The sequence below is a fragment of the Chelon labrosus genome (genome assembly GCF_963514085.1).
Source record: "Chelon labrosus genome assembly, chromosome: 6".
NCBI lineage: Eukaryota > Metazoa > Chordata > Actinopteri > Mugiliformes > Mugilidae > Chelon > Chelon labrosus.
In genome coordinates this window covers 9,903,581-9,917,598 of record NC_140342.1, presented here as the reverse complement: position 1 = coordinate 9,917,598, position 14,018 = coordinate 9,903,581, and the positions used below count along the sequence as shown (strand labels likewise).

Genomic DNA, 14,018 nt, shown 5'->3' with positions numbered 1-14,018 from the left:
CAGTTTCGAGAAACACAATCATAATAGAGGTTTTCAGGTTTCAAAGAAAACACCGTCTTTTTAGCCTCCACACCCTTCCAGTTTGACAGATAAACAAGCCTTGAATGACATTTTATGTCTTTGTTAAAGTATTTTAGTAATTTTTTTGTTTTTTATTGTCTGTTTAAATTAGAATTAAACTAGATTATAGTTAAGTAGGGAGTCTGTCTGACTGCGTCACGACTCAAGCCTAAAGTGTAATAGGACACACTGTACAGTTCATGCTCAACAAAGAGCACTTAAAACAAGAACTCGAAAATCTAAAGACTCCACCAGCAAACAGGAAACCATCCATGTAAACACTCTTCAGTTTGCTTTGTGTTGCACAGAACATTTCATATCTAAACACCACCAACACAATAGAGCCCTGTTCCCTCATTACCTGTAATCTGTGACGCCCAGAGCCCCCTGCCAAACTCCATTCGTTTGACACTGTGTAACCTCAGCCGTGGGAGCAGATGCTGCACACCTCCAGCAGCTCATAGTGCGTAGGAGGTGCTGGCAGTGGAGGCTGTTTCAGACACACACGAGCAGCTGTTGATAACAGTCGTGGGACTGAGAAATAAACAGTGTGTTGGTGATATGGAGACAACTGGTTTAGATAAACAGATTTAGATTTCACTTTAACTGCTGGAATTTCTAACATAAAGCAGTTCGTACAGTCTGTTAAAATGATCATTAATCACGCTATTCATTGTCTTATATTTATAGTCCGAAGACATGTAGACCTCCTGGAAATCCTTGTTTTTTTCCCCATTATATGATCCTCTTTGACAGAGTGCCTGCAGATTAACACTCAAACAAAGGACACGTTAAACTGAACATTTCTGACACACTGTTAAATCCTTAAAATGAGAATGACTGGTTTCAGATACTTGTCAATTATGGAGTGTCCTTATTTAAACCTCTGATATCAGGTGATACTGTTGTACTGTTGCATGTGTCACCATGCTAAGATCTATTTTCAATAATGTGTTTTTGAATGCTTAAGAATCTAGGTTTTAATAAGATGTCCATTTCCATAAATGATTGCACTGTAAGGAAAATCATCTACAAGTGTTGTAGATTTAAAGTGACTGCCAATTTGCCCTGGACTGTTTGCTCCAGCAAGGTCTGAAGTTCAAGTTCAAGTATACCACACTGTTAAGTATTTTCCTGTAAAATAACAGTAAACAACTACAGCAGGGTTGCCATTATCTTACTGTTAAATTAACATTTTTTTTACTGTCACTAAAATTTACAGTTTTGTACTGTTATTGAAAAATACGGCGTTTACTGTTTTTCAAGATTACTTTCACAATACTTTACAGTAAATTGATTTGTTTAAAAATACATTATCAGTCTTAACAAAATCTACAAACTACAACAAAATGTGCTTTGTGAATTTAGAACAGATCAGCATGTCACTGCACTGTGGGGAAAAATTGCTGTTAATTTACATCACTCTATAGTGTTAACACAAACAAAAAACTGAAATTTTGGTGGTTTGCTGTTCTTTTAACAGAACTATACTGTTTTCCTAAAATACAACATTTTACCGCTAATCATTCATCCAAACCTTCTAAATCACGGTTGTATTTTTTGCATTCTGGGAAATTTAACCCGAACTACACATGGGAAGCTGGATCTGTTTCTCTCTTTATCCATCCCCATTTAGCAAATTATTTGGTGAGTATCAGTTTTATTTCATTTGTAACTTGGTGCAAAGTATATTGGCGATGTTTTCAGTTTGTTTTCATCAGCCTACTGAATATGTGCATGGCCTGACAGAAGGATTCAGTAGCTAGCTAAATTTTCACAGATGATAGTGAGTTACACAACTTGATTTTTACACTGTCTGAAGAGACACTATTATTTTTCAGGTGCTTCACTGGTATAAACCCTGAGCGAGGCACCAAGGCTGGACATGACAAAGTCTTGTAAAAAAAAAAAAAACACTGGCAAAGCCACGAGCGAAAAGAGGACAACAGTCAACCCACATGTATCCACTCTGCTGAGAAGACTCATGGACCTTCAGTGGGTCATTTAAAATGGTGAGATTATTCAGTCACATTACAATCACACAAAGACACCAGCTTGTCTTACTGCTTTAATTCTTTCTCCCTCTCAAATTCTTTCTCTCTCCCATACAGGGTAGAAAGTCTGAATCCCTGATATTCTTTCTCGGCGACGTATTTGTGTCCTGTTTCCGAACATAAACATACAACTGTTTGAATGTTTCATGCTGACATGTTTTGACTGTCTGAAGTGTTAGGTCAGGACTTTGGATACAAGCAAACTTTATCAAAGTTTGCTTGTATCCAAAGTCCTACGTCAATGTACTGGGATGTACTTTGTTTGACAAATGACCATATGAAGTTCAAAGGGTCTCAAAGTAGTAGAGCTTTTTGGGGATTATTTTGGAGAAGTTTGATGAGTTAGGTAAGTAAATGTCTCCAACTCTGCTTGGTAAATATGAAGATAATGTTACTGCAAGCAAGTTGGTTAGCTTAACTTAGCACTGGGGGATTTGCAAGCAAAGGAAAATAGCTAGTTGTGGCTTAGTAATATAACGCAGGTCCAGTTTGTAAAATTGGATCTAAAGGGTGCGTTAGTAAGCAGCTTGATCCTTAGCAAATGTTGTGTAATTAAGCAACTAGATCTATATCCACAAATTGATTTTTAGGAAAAAAAGAGGGGAGTAAAGTAATGACCTTTTTTTCCACAGAGGTGTTTTTTCACAGAAGGTTAAAACTAAACTTGATCCCTACGACATTGTTTTATATTGACCCATCCCTTTTTTCATGCCACTGGTAGGGTGACCAGATCCCAATTCGCCAGACGTGGGACAAAGACTACGTTTGTGTGGGACAATGTGGGACAATGTGAGGTACCAATGCATCAAGGTAGTCTAAAAGAACTATGAGAAAAAATAAACATTTCTATTCTGCCCCTTTGCTTATAACATTACTATGCTTTGCCATCTGATTGATTCAGTAGCACATAACAGCCTGCAAATAAAAACTTAACAAATATATTTTATAATATAAATATATATAAAAACTTGCTTAAATGCAACTTTCCCAAGTTCCCAAGGTGAGCAACACGTTTTGTCTCGCATTGTCTGTGTCGTTTCACGTCGTATTCACCTCCGTGTGAAACGGAAAAATGACTCAAGCAAACTTCACAGCAAACTTTACCAGACTCGCCTTGCACTGGTTTCATTCAGGGATAGATAGTTTCCCAGTCTTTATTTCCTCATCTTAGCCATACGGATTGTGCTTCCCTCCATGTCTCGCGCTGCATGCCGTTCTGATCTGATTTGCATTGTTTGTTGTTGGTGGGCGCGCCCTTAACCTGCGTCCGCGTCCCACTTTGATTGACATGATCAAACAGCCCGCCCCGACCCCTGATGACAGCCCTCACTGCTTTCTCCAAACAGCCAGGGACGGACTGGGACCAAAAAAAGGCCCTGGACTTTTTCCCCCAAATAGGCCCACCCACCGACCGGGGTGCGCCAAGAGAATTCTAGTATATGGTTTTAAAATAATTAAAAACCCACACATACAGTTGTTTTCAGTGTTTATTTAAGAACTGTTTGAATGTATTGAGGACAGTATCAAGTATCAATGATCATTCGTTTTCAAAATTTTCAAATTAAAATCCCTCACACATTCTTTATTCTCTTCAAAAAAATAAAAGTTATAAAAAAAAATAACAATGACACTGATTAATCTTTCTGAATGTTGGATAATCAAGTTAGCTAGTGCTGGGGGAGTAGCAGTTTCTTCAAAAGATCACTGTTTTCTGCCACTCTGTCAATTACAGTGTCACTGTCCTACCGGTGTGATTGATTGACAAATGTTCGCTACAGCGCCATCTGCTGGTAGGCCGTTGTGTTACACTGCTATTACACTGACAGGGCCAGTCGACCGAAAAAAAAAAAAATCGGCCGTGAACTGGACGGCCGTTCTGGAGTTTGACAGAACGCACAGATTACCAGTCCGTCGCTGCAAACAGCGATTGGATAAATGCCAGATTATAAAACATGCATTTCAAAACTGGAGTCTGACTGTCAATAACAATGCGGGACAACGTCTCAATTTGCGGGACGTGTGAAAAGTAATGAAAATGCGGGACTGTCCCGCACAAAGCGGGACATCTGGTCACCCTAGCCACTGGTCAGTCTCATCTCACCTAGAATACCAAATTGCCCAAGGAAAAAGAACGGTTGAACTGTAATTCACTGTACGGCTTAGGTTTTGATTTTGATTTCGCCTCCTGCTGAATGCATGTGCTGTTTTAGGCCTTGCTGTGTTTAACTGATACCAGACATTTGTGAGGTACATAAATTATCCAACATGCCTTTTTTATCTGATCTGAGAAGGCCGTTTCTGTCCCCTTGGCAACATCATGGTTCTAAAAAAAAAAAATAAAAAAAACACACTTGAAGTTGAATCAACAATGTGATTATTTACAGTGCGTCTCCGACGTGTCTCAGATATCCTGCGTTTGTTGGCGCCTTTTATCTGAGATCCTGTCTTAAAAGTTGCCACAGGTTTGGCTATCCACAGTTCCTCCATGAATTGCTGCTTCCTGACAAGATGAGGCCTGGCATGTCAACAGTGCCCGGCAGGAAAACTTTGTGTCTGTTACTGTCCGGCTGTTAAGCTTTTCATTTCAAATCGAGTGCGTGTGCTTTTGTCCTATGACACAGGAGGAAGTTTACTGACGTCATCGTGTTGGACTGAGACTCAGGGCATCAAAGAGCTACTGAATGAGATTCTGAGAAGAGCAACATTGTGCTCGTGGCCTGCCGTGTACCGGAAAACACTGTTCATGATCCCATTAAAATGTTTTTGGCAGATTTATAGAGAGGCCGCACACAATGAGTCCAGGGAGGTCTTTATGGGTTATGGGTGTTCTCAGCTGTCAATGTAAATGCCACCAACTTGACTTTTCCTACTTTGCAGACAATTTGCTCAACATTAAATGCTCATGATTTATGAATGCATTCCTTAGATTATAATACAAATACAAAATATCTGTTTTTGTTCATGTCCAAGGAAAGTGAAATCTCAGGCTCAGCAAACATCTATGCTGGAGTGTGTGTGAGTAGGTGCAGGCATACTTTCAGTGTGTGTCTTGCCATGCATGGGGAGGGACAGCCAGGGACCAGGGAACTTTCCAGTGGAGGAGGAGACTGACACCAGGACCACTTCCCTTCATGGGAAATGTGTGGCCAGAGGAGGTTATAAATTCCTGCCCATGTTTATGCCTGTTCCACAGTCAATTCTCGTGTTATCAAGGCCGCAGAGAGGAAATGTCTAGGTCACATCTTGGGCTTTATTAGAGGAAAGGGCTGAAGCTTTTCAAGAAATTGACTGCGAAATCAGGAGGGTGGTCTGAAATACTTTGGCGCTGTTTCTTTGGTTTATTTTTCTTGCGGATTGTTGGTGTCTGGCCATGATATAGAGCACAGAACATTATTTGACCGTGGCAGATTGTAGTAATTCTCAAACCTCAGGCTACACTGTACTTACACCTTCTTTCCAACCATGTACAGCAGCGGTCTCTCCAAAGTTTCCAAATACGGACCACAGGCCCAAAACAAGATGTATCGCTCGAAAGGCCAGAGCTGCAGCTACTACATGCGCATCATCTTCTTCTTCTCGTCTCTCATTCAGTCTCTCATCATAGTCAGCCTCGTGCTCTTTCTGGTCTATGGTAAGACACAGGACTCGGCGTCAGAGGATCGCATCCTGGACCTGGAGCAGAGCTTCAGCCGGCTGTCCATGGAGAATGTTGCCCTAAAGCAGCAGAGGAAAAACCTGACCAACTTACTCAACGCCACCATGACTGCAAAGGCTAGCAATGATTTGGACCTGATCAAGCTGCGTCAGCTCTGCAACATGACAATTTTTTATGTCCAAGAATATGACAAGAGCCTGGTGAGAAACTGTGCTTTGGCTTATTTTTTTAATCAAAGGATGCTGTCTTTAGTATGACTGTGTTCCTGCTGTACCTGTGATTTAATTTCTAGATATTTTCAACAGCAAGAGAAAATAATCTTTTATCTTTTTTTGTTTTTTGGCAGGGCTCACTGACTAAGTAATTAGTTACAGACAAAGAGAAACAAATATCAGTATGCAATGCTTTACTAAATCATGATGAAAATGGCTATAAAAGCTTTAGTCATCTAAGGAGGTGTAATGGTCTCATGCTGGTTTCAAATACTCAATTCACACCACTGATTGCTTCAGTGCAAGTGAACTGCACTTCACCATTATTACCAGTTTTAGAACAAGAGGCAACGCAACTGGTTATTTGAATTTAAGAAAGGATTAATATATAACAATGTATGACAAATGCTTATGTTTGTGAATGATATGATGTTTTCCCAAATCACACAACTGGTCGAGAACAAATCACTGAAACAGAGATGTTTCTTTTCTTTCTGTGAACAGCAAATGTGTAAAAGCGCGTTGGACTCTTGCAATAACAGATATGTCAACAATCCCAACTGCCAAACGCCGCGTAAGTATGATATTTCTTTAGTGCTAACCCAAAAAATAATCAAACAAATCAATGAAACATTTGGGTTATTCTCCCTAATACTCACATTTGAAGCAGTTGCCTCATTTTTTTTTATTTGAAATTGTTTTTGTTTTCTTCTTTTTTCTGTGTGTGTGAAACAGAGCGATATCCACCCTGTAACTGTGGGGCTGAGGCTGAACGTCTGAAAGCCAAGCTTGACCTTGTGGAGTCCAACTTCACCCAAACAACTCAGAGGATGAGGATGGAAACGGACCAGATTGCTAAAGACAGGGACCGCCTTAACTTGGATGTCATTCAACTGAGGAGGGAGAAGTCAATACAAGAAAAGGAGTTGCAGCTCTACAAGGAAAAATCAAGAGAGGAGTTTTCCAACTCTGTGAATTCTGTCTCCAGTGTCTCCAGGGCTTTCCTACAGAAGATCGAGTCTCTCTTCCCTTCCCACTTAGCCTTCCAGCTTACTTGTTCAAAGCAGAGGGAACACCTGGAGCAGATCCGCTCCAACTGCACCAGCCTATCCAGAGAAGTGGAGGACAAGCTTCAGCATTACCTCAACACTGTGGGGAACCAGGTCTCGGACATCCAGACTGAGAACAACCGCTTGAAAGCAGAAAACTGGCGACTCTCTGAAGATTACCGCTGGTGCAGCCAGAACCGCACTGGCCTGATTGAGCAGCATAGACGGAAAATGGAAGAGCTTCAGCTGAAACATGATCAGGAAAAAGAGGGACTCCTGCTGGAAAAGATGAAACTGATTGGACAGGTAGACGTCCTGGAAAACACTGTCAAATATAAAAATAAAGAGATTGATCATCTAATGGAGAAAATTAAGCTTCTCAACATGTCATGCGTACCAAAGGTAGGAAAAACATACTCAGTTGTGTTTTCCATTCATCTTTTAATTATCAAGTGTATACGCAGATTACTCAAGATACTGATGGAAAATGCATGTGAAAAATGTTGCCAGAAAATAATGATCAAGAATCTGCTTTTTACCTTCATTAACGCTGGTCTCATTTTATTTCAGACAGCAAGTCAGTTTCCGTGGGGCTCATCCAGCTCCTCCAGTGTTGGCGGTCTTGGTAGGACAGGGCAAGGAGCGTTAGGTTCCACTGGGTCAGCATTTAATAGGCCTGCATCAACTGGAATAGGCTCCTCAAGTTCATTCTCTTCCCCTGGGTCAGGTCCAAGCCTGGGCTCAACTGGGTCAGTATTTAATAAGCCTGCATCAACTGGAATGGGCTCCTCAAGTTCCTTCTCTTCCCTTGGGTCAAGCCCAGGCCTGGGCTCCTCTGGAACAGCACTCAATAAGCCAGGATCTGGAGGAGCTTTCTCAATCTTTGGATCAACAGGGTCAAATCCAAATTTGAGCTCAGGTGGGTTAGGTTTGAATCAGCCAGCACAGAATGCAAGAGGCTCCTTTGGCCTGGGATCTTCCGATAGGTCAATAGGATCAGGTCTAAACCTTGGCTCAACCTCGTTAGGCTCAAACAAGCCAACAGGCTTTGGATTAGCCTCATCGTCTGCTGGGACAAATGGGGCAACTGGGGCAAGTGGATCAGCTGGGTCAACGAGTAAAAGTGGATCACCCAGCTCTGGATTCTCTTTGTTTGGATTTGGGAGCAGTAACTCAGGACAAAGTAAGACAGGAAGTGTACCAGGGAGAGGAACGTCAAGTGGACCTGGATCTTCATTTAGTACAGGAAGGACGAATGGAGTGGCAAATGTTCAAAGTAAGAATCAGTACATTCAGTAGTTGCAGTAGTTTGTCTGCAGTTTATCATTCTTATTCCAGGATAAAGGTTTGATATATTCTCAGATACATGTGGTGGTATCAAACCATGCAGATAATTGTAGTTTTATTTGCCCCAATTAGAGATCCCAGTGTTTTTAGAAATTGTAAAGATTCTGCAGCAACACGTCGTTCCAGAAACCATGTGTATTCTGGATAGATTTAAGAGAAGTTGGTGGATTATCTCGGGTATCTATTCGGTCACGTGGCCTTTTAAGAAAACACGAAATACAATGAGCATGAATGCATATTATAGTAATTCCTTCATCACACTTCAAATGATTGTCATGTTTTGATTTTGTGTGATTTATCAGAAAGTTGCTGCAGTTCTTTAATGACAAATCAATGTTTTCTAATGTTTAACCAACAGCGAGCTTGAGTCAGCACCTTCAAGATATGCAACGCCTGCTCAACGGCCCTGGTAAAGAGTAAGTACGCAGTCACTTTAGTCGTGGTTTTTAAATGTTTGATGTGAAGTTTTCCTGCTGTTTTTGTCATGTAAGAAGGCTTTAATCTATATTTATATCACTGAGAGAGTGAGAAAAAAGACAAGTTATATCAACCTTTGCCTCCATAGACAATATTTGTTCGTAGAATCAGATCATTTATTGATTATAGCGGTTTTGGTCCCTTAATTGGAAAAAATACTGTGTAATAATTTCTTTCTTTCTTTCTTTCTTTCTTTCTTTTTTTCTTTCTTTCTTTCTTCTGTAGGGACAAAGAAAGCCTCACAAGAATAATGGGTTAGACCTTATGGGAATGACATGTATTTTTATTTTTCAAAATATTCCATTTCATCTGTCTGTCTTAATGCAAACTTTTCTCACTGAGTTAGTGTCCAGCAATAAATGTACTGATTAACATGCACCGGCAGTTATGACAGTTAATACAGTATACCAATATGCATGTATGGAAGTAATTTGAATAACTTTTGCACTTTTGAATTTGAAATGTGAAGTTTTTGGCTCATGCATGATTTTACACTTTAATTAACCAAAGAAAAAATAAAATCTTTGTTTGAACTTGATCACACCAACTGTCCCTGTCTCTTCTTGTTCTTTATAAACAAAGCTATTTAAAATATTACTCTATTCAAACCCGGAAATAACTGTTTGTCCCTGCGTGCGTCACCTATTGTGTGGCTAATTGTCTTCAAATGACTCCTCGACCCCCCCCGAGACAATTTACTGGCAGCACGATTTAATCCGTCCAGCATGTTTATGTTTACCTCCCAACCTGTCAGTAGGCCTGCTAATGCATGTGGGAGGATCCTTTGAAAAAGCTCTTGTATGTAACAGTGAGAAAGCTCTTCACTGCTGAAAACACGGATTTCCATTGCCTAAATAAAATCTAAAAATATCTCTAATGAAGAATATGTGAAGGAAGAACAATGGAACTTGTCATGGTGTCTTATGACCGATCCCAAAGCAATACTAAAAACAACAGCCAGATCATGTCTTCAGTCTTCGCTGAATAAATACTCCAGTCTTTGAACTATTGTGAGATATGAACGACATTTCCCTTACAACATCAGTAATTAGTCAAATGTTTAGCATTGTGTTACTGACATGCAGGATCACAGCCTCACTTCAGGACAAACGACATGTCATTTTGTTTAGCTTCACACATCACGATGCCAAAATGGAACGGGGAAAATAAACCATCATGAGAACAAACATCCTGTTCATTTTTATTGTGAGCGCATGGGAACATACTGTTAATTTAAGAGTATTTGTGCTGGCGCCAATTAATAAATAGGGCACTTGAGCACTTAAGTGAAGGGGTAGCTTTCCTGTCTAAAGGATATCCTTTGTTGAGCATCAAGTGTTTTTCCACGTTTTGGATGTGCACCTCACTGCTGGAGTAGCTGTGATGGTATCAAAGGTCAAGTGCTTCTGGGAGACGTGTTATAGGATGGACTGAAACACAGGATCTGTTGAAATTGCTTTGCTGAAGATTCATCCCATTGACACTGGTCTGCACAAACACGTTTCCATGCCATCATTTTCCTGACGACTCATGTCATATCTGTATTCCCCGTGTGCACATGACACAGATCCCCACTGCTATTGTTGAAACTGGAGCAACAGACAATAGCAATAACTGCTGAATGGAGAGGGAGATGAACTTCTACACCTTCCCTTAACTTACATCTGGTTTAAAGGTTCCATATCCGTCAGTTGTGAACATTTACTTATTTACATATTATTAATACTGTTATAGAATCATCATAAATAAGCATTTAGTGATTTGTTTAGTGCTAAGAATTGGTTGGTTTTAAAGCAGTAATGTGATCCTAATATAAAATGTCTCTCATTCCAAAGTTTTGTGGCCACTAATCTTGTGCTTGATCAACTAGACCTAATGTACCCTTACGTTTCATCATATGAAACAAATAAACATGAAGTTTATATCTGAGATATTATCAATGCCACACTTTTGGGTAGAAAAGTCAAGCTTCATAAAAAAGGACTTCAACCCAAAGGGTTTGTGTTGTTTAAAAGTTATTTAGATGGTGTCTGTTTAATGAACTTTTAAACATTTAAACAGTCGTTTGTCTTTGTCTTATTTCTCTTGTGCTAATTATTCAAGCGGAAGCAAGCTCTTTCAAAGAATTGTAATGTTAAGTCTAAATGACTACCTCATGCTATTAAACTCAGTGCGGGCTGCTCTTTGGGGATCTTACCCTTCACCATAGTGGAGGGACAAATACGAAGAAGATCTGGGGCCGTTGTGCCTTAATGTACAGCCACCTCCCTCTCCCTCCGAAGGCAGGAAATAGAAAGGGAGGTTAAGATTACGACCTCCTTCCTCACCTGGGGCTGAAGCTCTATGACCTCTTTTGTCTCTGGCTGCTAATGTCCCCTCTTAACTGTGACTTCTAATTGCATTTCCTATCTGCTGGGCCTCCCTCACTGCCACATGACTGGTTAAGACATCATGGGGTGAAACTTTCGCTTATTTAAGCAGAAACTACAGTGTTGCTGCTGGAAACAGCTGGGATGGAAAATGTCCCCCAGCACTTGGCGTCCCTTTGTTTTGAAGTCCTTCAGTGTAACCCTGACCTTCACCTCGACCCCTTTTCAGAATAATTGTTTTGCAAAGGAAAACATGGATCATTTTAATTGCTTCAAGAGAATGGACTGGCTTTATTTAAACACTGCTTGAGCAGCTAATGTAAGCTCGCTTTTGCAAATAAACATACAACGTATGTCTGAGGTCAGCATCACAGTATTCTGCAGCTTCAACGTTTTTGGGTTTACTACGGTACCGAATAAACCCTGGCATATACGCGTACATATGTGTATAACCCTAAGATTGGAAAGTAACAGCCCTGGCTTGTGCTCATTCAGTATGTTTAACCCTATCCATTGCATGCAGAAAATAATATACATGATTACCAAAAACTACTACAAACTAAAAAAAATACTTTCCCGCTGCAACATGGGATGGGAAGGGACCCACTATCACAAGTACATCAATGATGGATGATTTTTTTATGTATTTGGACTACAAAACCTTTTATCATTTTGAAACAGTAACGGTGTCTTGAGATAAATGTTGTACACTGGAACAACACCATAAGGAAAATTATCCTTTTCTATCGTTTATTCAACAGAAACACCAGTAGATTTAACATTTTTATGTGGAAAATCAAATGTTTGACCATGCTTCCATCAACATTCCTTCAAAGCCAAGATGTTTGAAAGTTTTCTAATAAATTACCCCAACAGCATTTTGATAGGATTCAAGTCTGGGTTTTGATTACTGAATGCTATTAACTTCAGTTTTTGAACTATTCCAGCTACTAGTGTCATTGAAAAAAAGTTGAAATCAAACCTGTTTGTATTTTTCTGAGTATAGTGTACAGAGTGGCAATGAAACATTTTTTTATGTTGTCTGCGTACGCACAGTGAGTCAAGGTTTACGCTCTAGAAACAAGAGGCACACCCAAACCCACTTGAAACAGTGTCCTGTTTATCTGTCATTGATTATCCATCACATGCAGAGGTCCCTAATCCCACAGGCAGGGATATAGAGAAGATTACTGATGAACTAGTTTGCTAAGAGTTACAGCGCTTAAGCCACGGCAGTCATTTGATTTGATCCCTCACACCCATCAGTCATCGCACAAAGAGACGTCAGTCATTGCACAAAGCAAATCTAAAAACAAGTGGTCTGGAGACATGTGAAATGCAAGAAGTGAGCTTATCAGTTCTGTTGAACAGAAAGTAAAACCAGGAGATGTGAACTGTAGGAAACACCTTGAGCTCATGTCAAAAGACGTGATAAAGTCTTAAATGATAGAGGATCTTTTGGAAGGTCTACTGACTCTTGTAGTTTCCCCATATAAATTATTATGACAAGTTTTGGCAGAGCACTATCATATCAAACAATAAAAAAATGAGGAGGGAAATTTGGTGGATTTTATCTGCATGTATGTTTCCATTTGTCTTTTTATCTGCATTTCCTACTGACCACTTGTTATCTGTTACCTGCTCTATAATATCAAAACTATAGAATAATTGGTATTTGTTTGTTGGTGTAATTTAGAAAAACTGGAACTTTGACTATAAACCTTAGGCATCCTAATACCTCACTTCTTCCCCATTTTGAAATGACTACTGGTTTTGAAGACACAAGAATAAATACAAAGTGTACATACTCTAAAACCATCAGAGACTAATTTGTCTTTTGGGACTCATTTGGGCGATGTCTGAATAACATTTAAATAATGTATCAGTAGCTGGAGCCATCCCGAGGCATCAAACTGTCTACTGCTTCCATCTAGTGCCCATAGCCATGTATTGCTCATCTGGGATGTCTCTTGAATCTACGTCAATCGCATTTCTTTTTGATTTAATTTCTTTTTACAGGTCTGAAGGGTGCAGCAATGTAAAACGTAGGAGGTAAATATATTCTATAGAGGTAAATTTACTGGATTATTTCCTGTCCACCTACGGACAATTTAGAATCACCAATTAACCTAACCAGCATGTCTTTGGACGGTGGGAGGAAGCCAGAGTACCTGGAGAGAACCCACGCAGACACAGGGAGAACATGTAAACTCCACACAGAAAGCCCCCAGTCGCCCGTGTTTACATTCAAAGAATAAGTAATTATTTAGAAGCATATTAATTATCTCCTCTCTTGTTTTCCCTTAACTCATCTTTCCCAACTCACTGTTACTTGTGCGTCTTTCTCATTTTGCTCTGTGCAGTGAAACACAGATGCAAAACATCTTCCAAAGGGACGGAGCTGAGGGAATAATTTGTCCCGTCCACGTGTCGATACTGAGACACAGACCGATGTGCCTTTGGATGACAACACCAGCAGAAGGTGTTAATAAATAATTGATCCAAATAAATCTAATTAGTGAATCCCCGACTCTGTTGGACTGAACAATTCTATACATTTCATTTGACAATGAAAATGCACATTTAAATACAGTACCATAAGGCACTATCATGCAGTCTTACGGAACTGGCCAGACTGTTTACCTATCAGTATTTTAGGTTCAGAACAAAGCATGCTGAGTAATTCTGGTTAAAGGGCAAGGGCTCTCTGGGGTTATAAAAAATTTAAAAATATGGGTTACTGAAGCTATACTGTAAATTCCGTCCTTCTGTGAGAATTATAAGCAACCATGGAT

General features: G+C 39.9%; 1 protein-coding gene across 2 annotated transcripts; it reads left to right on the top strand.

The window, feature by feature from the left end:
* The first annotated feature begins 5,121 nt into the window (after positions 1 to 5,121).
* On the top strand, positions 5,122 to 9,392 carry plvapa (plasmalemma vesicle associated protein a). Of its 2 annotated transcripts, none has more exons than XM_084547437.1 (6): positions 5,122 to 5,969; positions 6,486 to 6,555; positions 6,717 to 7,336; positions 7,601 to 8,306; positions 8,736 to 8,793; positions 9,080 to 9,392. In XM_084547437.1, the coding sequence occupies exons 1-6, from the start codon at positions 5,577 to 5,579 to the stop codon at positions 9,111 to 9,113; spliced, it is 1,881 nt and encodes a 626-aa protein (XP_084403563.1). In that variant the 5' UTR covers positions 5,122 to 5,576; the 3' UTR covers positions 9,114 to 9,392. The 2 variants fall into 2 exon arrangements, with proteins under 2 accessions (XP_084403563.1, XP_084403562.1); XM_084547436.1 differs by having other exon boundaries at positions 6,717 to 7,432.
* Positions 9,393 to 14,018: the final 4,626 nt, after the last annotated feature.